This window comes from Aedes albopictus, chromosome 1 (genome assembly GCF_035046485.1).
Source record: "Aedes albopictus strain Foshan chromosome 1, AalbF5, whole genome shotgun sequence".
In the NCBI taxonomy this organism is placed as follows: domain Eukaryota; kingdom Metazoa; phylum Arthropoda; class Insecta; order Diptera; family Culicidae; genus Aedes; species Aedes albopictus.
The window spans coordinates 210,987,226-210,998,700 of NC_085136.1; the positions used below are offsets into that span (position 1 = coordinate 210,987,226).

Below are 11,475 nucleotides of genomic sequence, written 5' to 3' on the forward strand. Positions count from 1 at the left end.
CCCCATCCTGGGCGATTGCCCACCATCGCCCTGACCTGTGGTCAGGTTAAGTTTCTGTCGACTTCCTTTATTTCCTTGTTGAGGCTGTGCCGCCATGAGCCTCTGGGTCTACCTTTGCTGCGATGTCCTGCTGGGTTCAAATCTAACGCTTGCTTGCAGATTTAGTTTCCGCCCCTTTGTAGAGTGTGGCCGACCCACCTCCACTTTTGCTCCCGAATTTCTATCGCTATTGGCTTGTGATTACATACACGGCACAATATAACGCAGGCATCTATTGATGAAGACTTAAGTGTTCTCCGCTGATACACACCAAGTTTCACTGGCGTACAGCAGCACAGATTTCATGTTCGAGTTGAAAATTCGGATTTTGGTGCATCAACTAAGCAGATTGTTTTTCTATACATTTCATGAATTTGCAAAGGCAGCCCTCGCCTTCTTGACCCGTGCACCTTTATCGATCATGGTGCCACCATCGGCCGCCATTAGGCTATCAATATATTGGAAGCTTTCAACGCTTTCAACATTCTCTACTGCTTTCCCAGCTATCGTAAAGCTGCAAAGGTTGACCGTGTTCACATCCAACGATTTGGTCTTGTTGACGATAATCGTAAGACCTGCCGCCGATCATCGAGCTTACTCTTCATAACAGCGCCGTTGAGCTAGGAGAGCAACGTCATCAGCTAATTGGAAGTCATTTAGGTGCTCCATAGTAAGGGGGCGTCCATAAATGACGTAGCTTTTTTTACGCGATTTTTAATACCCCCCTCCCCCCTCGTAGCATTTCATCACAAATTCAGATACCCCCCTCTATAAATGACGTAGCTTGTTAAACTCCCCCCCCCCCCCCCACTCAACAATATTATTTTCATGTAAAAAAACTCGAACTTAGCTGATTTCAATTTTAACTTGTATGTTAATAGAATATTATGAAGAAAATACAATAGCAAGAAAACATTGCCGGCTGCCAGGTTCAGATCGCCTACATCAAGACCATAGGTGCAACCAGCGGAGATTATTATCACCAAAGTTAATGACTCAATAAACCATCCATCGTTCTGCTTGATGCTGAAGAACAGGAAATTGATGCTCTACCATATTAGCCTAGAAGTTCTTCCGAAGATATTAATTTGCTCACTAATAAATCAATAAAGAATATCAAATTGGTTTCATTTGAATAAAATTCAGCACGAAATTCGAAGGACCCTGCAGGAGTTTCTTTTAAAATTCTTACAGCAGTTCACTTTGGAATTCCTCAAGAAGTTTCTATTGGGATTCCCATTTTTAAGAATGTCTCCCTTTTTAGTTCCTCCAGCACTTCCTTCTGGGATTTCTCCATGAATTTTCTTTGGGATTCCGTTAGAGAATTTCTCCTTATTGTATTCCTTCAGGGGTTCCTTCAAAGGTCCCTCCAATAATTCATTCCGGAGTTCCTTCTTAGATTCTTCCAAAAGCCCTCTGAGATTTCTCCAGCAGTTTTTTAAAGGTTTTTCTGAAAGTTTATCCAAGAAAACCTCTTCAGGAGTTCTTTCAAAGTTTTCTTCTCCTCTTTTCCACCAGCAGTTTTTTTTTGGATAACTCTACAGGGGTTTTAACCGGAATTTCTTTTCCGGAATATCTTTTCCTTAACCGGAATTCCATCAGAACTTCTTTCTGTGTTTCCTAAAGAAGTTCCTTTCGGGATTCCTCCAGAAGTTCCTTATTGGTTTCCTTCAGGAATTCACTCAGATATTCATCCCAAGATCTCAGCATGTAACCCCTACGGCATTCTTTCAAAACCCTCCCAGAAGTTGCTTCGGGGATCCCTCCAGGTGTTCTTTTTTGGATTCCTTCAGAAATTCCCTCCTGGATTAGTTTGGGATTCCTCGAAAACTTCCTTCTAGGATTTATTCAGGATTTTTTCCCGGGACTCCTAGAGTAACTTTTTCCGGCATCCCTCCATTCACTCCTTCCAGGATTCCTCCAGGATGTCTTAGAATTCTGCGACGGGCCCTTTTCGAATTTCTCCCATTGTTGCTTCTGGAATTCCTCCAGGACTTTCTTTCTTAGATTTCACCAGGAGTTATATCCAGATAATCCGTGATTCCCCAAAAGTTATTATCGGGATTCTTTCAGGAATTCCTTACGAGATTCTTTCAATTATTTCTACCGTGCTTTCTTCAGAAATTAAACCAGGAGATCCATCTTACAATCCACAAACATCTCCTGCTGAGATTCTTCCAGAAGATTGTTCAAGATTTCTCCGAAAGCTTCATCTAGAATTGCTCCAGATACTCATCACGGAATTTCTTTTGAAATTTCTCTTTTTCCTTTCAGTTCCTTCTGAAGTTCTTATGGAAGTTCCTTCAGGGATTCCTTCTGAGATTCCTCCAGATCCTTTTGGAATGTTTTCAGAAGTTTTTTTCTGGGATTCCCAGTAGGAATTCCTGGGGAAATGTTATCCTTCTCCTGTTGGGAAAGCCTATAAAGAACACACTGAGAAATTCCTCCTAGAGGAGCTCCTTAAGAAATTGTTGGATGAATTCTTCGAGGAACCCCAGTAGAAACTATATAAGGAACTCCTGGAATAATGCCGTAATGTCAAAAACTTAGAAAAATTTTCCTTTCCAACAGTGCCACAGTGTGTGCAGTGCCCAATAGCAAGCAGTAAACTAATGGCCTAATGGTCTTGAGAAGCATTTGAGCGAAATTGATTTTTGTCTGCAAACACAATACATTATTCTTTACGCAGGATTTCAAAACCACTTTCTCAGATACAGTTGTTGCGTCCGATAGCTGCATGTCTTATAAATATTTCGGTATTTATTTCCATTATTTGTTATCTACATTAATGTGAATAGAAAAAAATAATGTATTTTTTTTATTTACTGGATAATGGTACTTAATGCAAGTAAAAATGTTATTATTATGAAATATTTTTTCAATAGGCCTAGTAGAAAGCTACGTCGCATATCATAAACCCCTACCCCCCTAACGTCACACTTCGTCACAAAATCACAAACACCCCCCTACCCCCCAAAAAGCTACGTCATTTATGGACGACCCCTAATGGGCTGCCACAGCAACCCACGATTTGGTTGATGATCAATCGTCCCTACCAGTTTCTCGTCGATTGCGATGAGGAACAGTATCGGTAATAGTGAACATCCTTGCCTCACTCCAGCAACGACCCGGATGGGATCGAACAAGACATCGTTGTGCAGTACTCTGCACGAAAATGTCCTGTACTGTGATTCAATGAGGCCCATGATTTTCTCAGGGACACCCTTGCGCCTGAGGGCTTCCCACATGTTTCCGTGATTGAGACGGTCGAAAGCTTTTTCATAATCAATGAACACCAGGTAGAGAGATTCTTGGAATTCATTGATTTGCTCCAGGATGATACTGAGCAGATTCACCGTGAATATCATTTGCATTTTTTCGAAGGAAGTCCGTGACATTTACCTTAAATATTCGAAAAATGTCGTTTTTTCCGTGAGTTTCTTGCAGAACTGGTCTAGCCGCACAAGTTTTTCATATATCATATTCTCAGGTTCAGCTTCTAAAATGAGCTGTAGGTGGTTGAATTAAGATATGACGAAATGATTTTTTCAGCCCTGACAGTTGCATAAGCAAGGAACAATCATTGGAAAACATGCATTACTCAATGCTTATACAACGGTCGTTGTTGAACAGATTCTCCATTACTGAGCTAACAAGAGTTGAACAAAAATTTCAGTTCCAGTAAACCAAATATTATTCGACACATGGTTTAATAACAATGGTTTGAGAAACCTTTCTTAAATTAATAATTGTTTCTTGGGCGTGTGCGCCGGATTAGTTCGGTGCGTTCGAGGTGGCGATGCCAGTCATCAGAAAAATGCCGCTTTTTTTCAGTTCGGCACCGTATCGTCGGTCTGTGTTATATGCTTCGTAGTTCCTTGTGTGTTCCGGGTTCAGTGCGTTATAGGCGATGTCAATCAGCAGAAAAATGCCGGTATTTTTTTTGGTTCGGCACCGTGTCGTCGATCTGTGAAAAGCACTCGCGTAGGTGTAAGGATACATTATACAGCTTATGGCACACGTGTGTTAGAAACGAAATTAGTTCCGTTGGGGTGGATCGGTCGAGCCGCGTTGCCAGACGAGGACGAGCTCGATGAGGCCCCTCTATAGGACTGCTGGAGTACAGTGAAAGCAGCCATCAACGACGCAGCAGAGAGCACCATCGGGTACGTGGAACGGAATCGACGAAACGAATGGTTCGACGAAGAGTGCAGAACGGTTTTGGAGGAGAAGAACGCAACGAGAGCGGTAATGCTGCAGCAAGGGACTCGACAGAACGTGGAACGTAACAAACAGAAGCGGAAACAGCAGACCCGCCTCTTTCGGAAGAAAAAGCGCCGCCTGGAAGAAGCGGAGTGTGAAGAAATGGAACTGCTGTGCCGTTTCCGAGAAACACGGAAGTTCTACCAGAAGCTCAACGCATCCCGCAACGGCTTCGTGCCGCGAGCCGAAATATGCAGGGATAAAGACGGAGGCCTCTTGACGGACGGACGTAAGGTGATCGAAAGGTGGAAGCAGCACTTCAATCAGCAGCTGAACGGCGTGGAGAACGTAGGCACGGGAGCCCACGGCAACGGAAGAAACGACGACGCCAGTACAGCGGAGGACGGAAATGAACCAACTCCCACGCTGAGGGAAGTTAAGGATGCCATTCACCAGCTCAAAACCCACAAAGCAGCTGGTAAGGATGGTATTGCAGCTGAACTCATCAAGATGGGCCCAGAAAAGTTGGCCACCTGTCTGCATCGGCTGATAGTCAGGATCTGGGAAACCGAACAGCTACCGGAGGAGTGGTAGGAAGGGGGGGGTAATCTGCCCCATTCACAAGAAAGCTGAAAAACGCTGATAAGACCGGTAATCCTCTACGGGCACAAGACATGGACCATGCTCGAGGAGGACCTGCAAGCACTCGGAGTTTTCGAGCGACGCGTGCTAAGAACGATCTTCGGCGGTGTGCAGGAGAACGGTGTGTGGCGGAGAAGGATGAACCACGAGCTCGCTGCACTTTACGGCGAACCCAGCATCCAGAAGGTGGCCAAAGCCGGAAGGATACGGTGGGCAGGGCATGTTGCAAGAATGCCGGACAACAACCCTGCAAAGCTGGTGTTTGCAACGGATCCGGTTGGCACAAGAAGGCGTGGAGCGCAGAGAGCACGATGGGCGGACCAGGTGGAGCGTGAATTGGTGAGCGTTGGGCGCGACCGGGATGGAGAGCGGCAGCCACAAACCGAGTATTGTGGAGTACTATTGTTGATTATGTCTTGTCTTAATGATGTTGAACAAATAAATGTATGTATGTATGGTTCGGTCGAGTGAAAGCCAAAGATTGGATTTGTGCGGTAGCTTTGCAGCTACTATCGAGATACACAGACAACCAGCGATGGAGACACATGGGTGAGCTCGTTTCATGCTGTTATTTTATTGTGAATGTTCGTTGTAAAATAACATGACTAATGTCGAATTCGTTTATTTGCACCGCCTGCACCGCTTTGCCACCGGGTGTAGCAAACTTGCACCGAAACCGTTCGTTTATTCGCATGTACTGTTCTGTTTTGACACCCGATTGGCACCGGTGCAAGAAAATGCTACACCCAGATTGAGCGCGGTGTAGCAGGTACAAAGCTAGATTTACCAATACATGCAATATCGCTGAGCATGTATCGTGGTTTTGTTTTGGCAGAAATGATGATTTTCTCTTCGGCATTAGGTAAACAATTTTCTTTTATTTTCAGATGTTCTGTTTCCAGACAGCAAATCTGTGCGTTTAAAAAAATATTTAAACTTCAGCGATGACTTCTAAGGAATCTTTAAAATTTATCTGTGACATGAAATTTCAAAGAGTTGATTCAACGTATATTTTTAAAATCATGATTTTTTTAATTATCGCATATATGTGGATGTCTTTTAATGAGAAATATGATTTTTTTTATCATTAGAATTTTCTGTCCTAGGGTGATCTATGATTTATGAAAAAAAATTGACGTAATAAAATTTTGATGAGCCCAGAATAATTCAGATTGGATTAAAATACTACGGAAGTAACAATTTGTAGGAACAGGAAGTTTCGAAAACCGCTATTTTTTTTCTTATTACAACAAATATTGGATTTTTGAATTTCATTGAAAGCCAAACAAATGCCACAAAAGGATGGTTATTGCGATTGTTATATGCGTTGCGTTGCTATAACGTTATTTTTTAAAAAGCATTTTTCTTTTAACGTTTGCCTTTAACACTGCTTGTGTTAAAATTGTGTTTTGTAATCGTATGGATCGTTTAAAATTGTATGTTAGCATTATTTTTTATTGGCCAACGGAAATTGTTAAATTCAGATAAGTTGCTTTTAATTGCAAAATTGGGATATACGAGAATTTGGAGAAGATAAATAATGTAGGAGTATTAAAACATCATGTACAAGTGATTTACTGAAAACTTTTAAAATTGTTGAATTGGATATAGACAGTGAAAAATATAAATAAATATAAATTGTTTGGTTCATCACGGAGTCATAAAATCATTGATTTTGTTTATTTTCGATATCCTTTATTATATCCATTGACGCTCTCACGTGCTCTCACTAATACCATCATGAGCTGTCACCCGAGCAGAGGAGAATATCAAAATAATAACAATGAAGTCACAAAATCTGTTTTTATATCTTAGTTTGTTATTATTAACTTATTGAGGTATTACCGTTCCATAACATGTTTTGTTGGACAATCTTATTTTGTTATGATCGTGCTATTGGTATATTTTCTTTAAATTACATTTCAATAACATGTTTTGTGGTAGCATGAGTTCAGTTATTATTGTGTTATTGTGACTGTACAAATATTTGATCATTGTTAGCACAACAATAAGCTTTGCTATCAAAACTAAACCATTCAAGATTGACGTTGTCCACAGCATTTCGCGAGGAACTGATAAGAAAATATTATGTTCTCATCAGTTTCCCTTCCTCTTATTTTTGACATAACATTCTAACTGTAACAGAAGCCCTTTGATAAGAATATTTGTTTTTTTTTTCAGTTTCAGTTGGGTACGATTGCGTATATAGAAAGTGCAATAGAGTGTTAGCTATTTTATGTTTTTGATCAGCTGGATCCAGGATGAACTACACATTTCGGACAAAAATGTCAAAAAAGAAGTCTTTTTCACTGCATCGAGGCCACTTTGATTTTGATATTATATTATAACTAAGGGTCTGTACCATTTGGGCAGATGTACCTATTTTGGGCACTTGCCGTTATAACTAAGTCAATTTCAAACCGATTGATTTGAAATTTTGTATAGAGTTAGGCACGTACAGTATCTAACTGTACAAAAATTCAAATCAATCGGTTTGAAATTGATTTAGTTATAGCAGCAAGTGCCCAAAGTAGGTACCTCTGCCCAAATGGTACAAGACCCTATTTTGTTTTTTGATTGTTATCAATTACTTTATTCATATCAAAATTTATTATTGAAATATTTAAAAAAAATCGCTATTATTAAGTTGTTATTGAAACCAACAAAACGTGTTATTTAACTGGTCTTCAAGGAACATTTTTTTGTTATGATATTTGTTATTTTGCCGCTTATGACAGACAAGTTTATAACATGATATGTTATGTAAATAACATGAAAATAACTCTTTCCGCAACTCAGTTATTTTGCCAAAATAACATATTTTATTATGCTGTTGCTATTCCCTTCTGTTCGGGCAACAAATTGCACCGAAACCGTTCGTTTTTCCGGTGTCAATTGCTACACCGGTGCAGTGCACCGTCGGGAATAAACGAATTCGACATAAGACAGTCGTAGACTCTCTTTTTGTATTCTAAAAAAACTTTGTATAATCCGTCACCTCAGGTAGCATATTGGTTCACCAGTCCTCCCAATTGCGAGGTGACGCAAAATCTATCCATTCCATAAATTTTCATAAAAAATTTTCATTGTCTCACCATTCTTCCAAATTATAAGGTGACACATTTGTGTGAATACTGTACGGTTGCATGGATCGCATCGCTTACCGAAGTGAATCCTTGATATATGCAACTAGCAATCCCTCCCTACTAACAAAACTCCTTCCCGTGACAACTGTGGAGGGTCCAGTAGTACATACAACCTCTAGTAGCAACGGTTGTCGAACTAACAGTCCTTCCCTTTCCCGGTAGACCGTAAGGACGTGGCCAGCGCCGTCATTGACCCAATAAAATTTGAGCTCTCAAAACGTGTACATTGAGGATAGGGGCAAATCCCAAGCCCCAGGCCTATTGATTGTCTGTGCAATTTCGCTAGCTCAGGTCAATCACGGAGTAGCAACTACAAAGTCTACGGTCACCAATGCTTATCCTCATGCTCTTATCCACGACAGCATTCAGTTGCCTATTGTTCTATTTGTCTTGCATTTCGGTAGCATTGGTAAGCGCGTTACATTGGATAAATCTGAATCTGAATCTGAATCTGTCTACAATTATCCTCTCGTTAATATGTTCCCACTTCATGAGCGTAGCATGGGCGTGAGCACTGAGTAGGCAACAAACTTCATGGCGATAAGGAGCGTGTTCGCCTCTTAGGTCAGAGAGTATAGCAGAAATTGACCCGACGCCAATCTGTGTTCTGCAAAGTGTGACCAAAGGACTTCGTTCAGTCCTAGGATCTCAAGCTTCATACGGGTATGCCCGTAATTGGCTAGTTGTGTCAGTTTACCGTGTTATGCTAGGGTTGAATCAGTTTGTCATCTTTCATTTTCGGTTTCTGTAACGGTTTTTGAGTTTCCGGGACAGTAGGTTGTTGGCCTAAGGTCATGATCATATTACAACTCGGCATTGGTAAAAATAAAAAATAGTGCCCATATCGATACTTCGTGCGTGCCACACGATATACATACATACACATTCAAAATAATCGTAGGCGGTAAGTTAATAACTGTGAAAGTTCTGATTGAACATAAGCTGAGGAGCGGATTTTGTCCCAGTTGGAACGTTACGCCAAGCAGAAGAAGAAAAGATAAAAAATTGTCTTCTCCATTCAATTTTGGTTTTCTGAACCCTAACAACGCGCCACAACTCTTCTTCTTCTTATTTATGGCTCTACGTCCCCATTGGGACTTGGCATGCCTAACTTAAACTTAGTGTTCTTTGAGCACTTCCACAGCTATTAATTGAAGGGCTTTATTTGCCTGCCATTGGCATTGCAAGCCTCGTTACTGCATCGGCATTATACAACCCAAAAGTGTTGCATAATGTGCTACATTGTGAAACACTTCTGTTGTTTTGGCTCACTATCACGTGGTGTAATTTGTCCTATTACGATCAAGTAATGCAAAAAGGAAGTTAACACATTTGACTTAACGAATAAGAGAACTTTATTTACTGAAAAAAATCTTGGAACATTATAGTGAAAAGTATCATGATATTACTGTGCGTGCATCTCATCGTAAATCTGAAAGCCTATTGTATTTAGAACAACTTTGATTATATGAAACGCTGCTTTTTTTAACTTAAACGCACAGAAACAGTCGTTTATGTCTAAGTCCACAATATTCAGTGCCATTCTTTATATAGGTAGTTATCCATTCCCAAACCGACTTATGCTTTTGATGATATACTTTATTGCAGCTGTGCATTTGTTTTTATCCACTGCACATATTTGTGGACATTCGTGTATATTCCCGGATTGGTACAGTTTTCGCAGTGTTGCGTATCTCTCAATCCAGTTAAAACCCAAGCTGCCTTTTTCATGTCAAACTGCATCAGTGGTGATCCAATGTTTCCATTATATGAATCTTTAGATCTGCGATCAGCTGCACATATTTGATCACTGGTAAGCTGTACTTGCAGCGATCGGTAAGTTTTCGAGCATGTGTCGTGGTCAATATAAGTAAGTTTCTTTTTCAATTTCAAAGGAATTGATACACTAGTTAGTTCCCCCTCCACTAGCCGATTTAGTCGACCCCAACCACTCTCAAACATTATTGCACCCATCATCCCACTGTCCACGGTTCGTAAGCAAATGTGGCGAATGAAGTCCGAGAACTCGACTGGATGGTTCAATTCAATCAGCCCAATGTTATGGTCTTGACTGCTACTGTGCGCTTGGTAGTCCGGATGAACAATGATGCTTTTCGGTCTCACGTCAATTATTCCATCAGTGCATTCTAGATATTGATCATTTATGATGATGCAGTCCGGATCATTTTGCACGTCGTACTCACCCAAACGAACAAACTTTCTGAAAAAAAATGGAGAATTAGGCTCTATTAATGAATCTTACTGTCTAGGTAGGTACTTACAAGTCTCCTACTTTTTGAAGCATAGATCCCGCTAAACAGTGTGCAGCGGTAACGACAAATGAATTACTTATCAACGCCCCTTCACAAACGGGATGTGTTGCATTCTCATAAATCAATTGAGCCATCCAGGGATATTCGTCAATATTAGCCCATTTGTCATTATGGGGAATTTCAGAAAAGTCTGACGTTCCACAAGGAATATCTGCAGCGGTTGTATTTGTGCTAATAGACAAACTTGAAGGTAACTGTTGCGATTTAGCTACAAAGAATATGCATAATATCAATCGAGAAATAATGGTTTGCATCTTAACCGGGTGCTGTTCTAGGCAAGACTGATAGCTCACTTCAATCATCCTTAATTTATAAGACTGTTGTCGGGTGAAATAAAATCAGTTAACCTTGTGTAATGAATAATTCGTCCGAGGAAAATCCCACCATAACGTCAGCCTCCCGGTTGTTTATTAACGTAAATGTTAACGATTCTCTTTTAACCGCAGCCCACGAACACTTCCCAGAGCATCAATGCTTATCACATTCAAAAAGCGGTCTCGCATGGAATGGCCGTTACTATTTAATCATTTAATCTTAAGCAATTCCACAGCCGCTCGGGTCCGTATGTAGTTGGTCATTAATAGGGTAGGTAATCAAAATTTGAACCAAATTGCGGCTTTCTGAAGCAGTGCAAATTTTAAGAGATTTTTTCTCCCACATGGAAATAATTTACTACTGCAAAATCGTATGTACATGAAAGCCACGGGTATAAGCTTTCTGTTAAATGGTAAAAAGTTTGTATTTGCACCGAATTTCATTGAAATATTTGATTTTTCATCAACAATGATTTTAATCTTAATTTGAACCATCGTAATCATAATTTGAACCAATTTTAATCTTAATTTGAACTACTGGCGGCAGCAGCTCGAGCAACTCACAAAACAGCCAATTCCATGCTAAACAATGAAATATCACATGAATCTGCTAATTCTCATACCTATTTTTCATTAGGCAGTGGAATCTCAACTCAGAATGTTCGAAATTCTTTAGGAATTTGGAAACTAAATTTGGAATTTTTCATCCCCCAAGAGTAAACAGAGCAACCACTAGCGCAATCTACAGGCCAACACTAGAAGCTCACCCTCGTTTACTAGTTCAAATTTAGATTACAA

General features: G+C 40.4%; 1 protein-coding gene across 1 annotated transcript; it reads right to left on the reverse strand.

The window, feature by feature from the left end:
• Positions 1-9,274: 9,274 nt before the first annotated feature.
• LOC109412487 (CLIP domain-containing serine protease B8) lies at positions 9,275-10,940 on the reverse strand. The gene is made up of 2 exons (XM_019686111.3): positions 10,313-10,940; positions 9,275-10,251 (listed from the first exon to the last, which is right to left on the reverse strand). Exons 1-2 carry the CDS (start codon positions 10,663-10,665, stop codon positions 9,630-9,632), a joined length of 975 nt encoding a protein of 324 aa, XP_019541656.3. The 5' UTR covers positions 10,666-10,940; the 3' UTR covers positions 9,275-9,629.
• Positions 10,941-11,475: the final 535 nt, after the last annotated feature.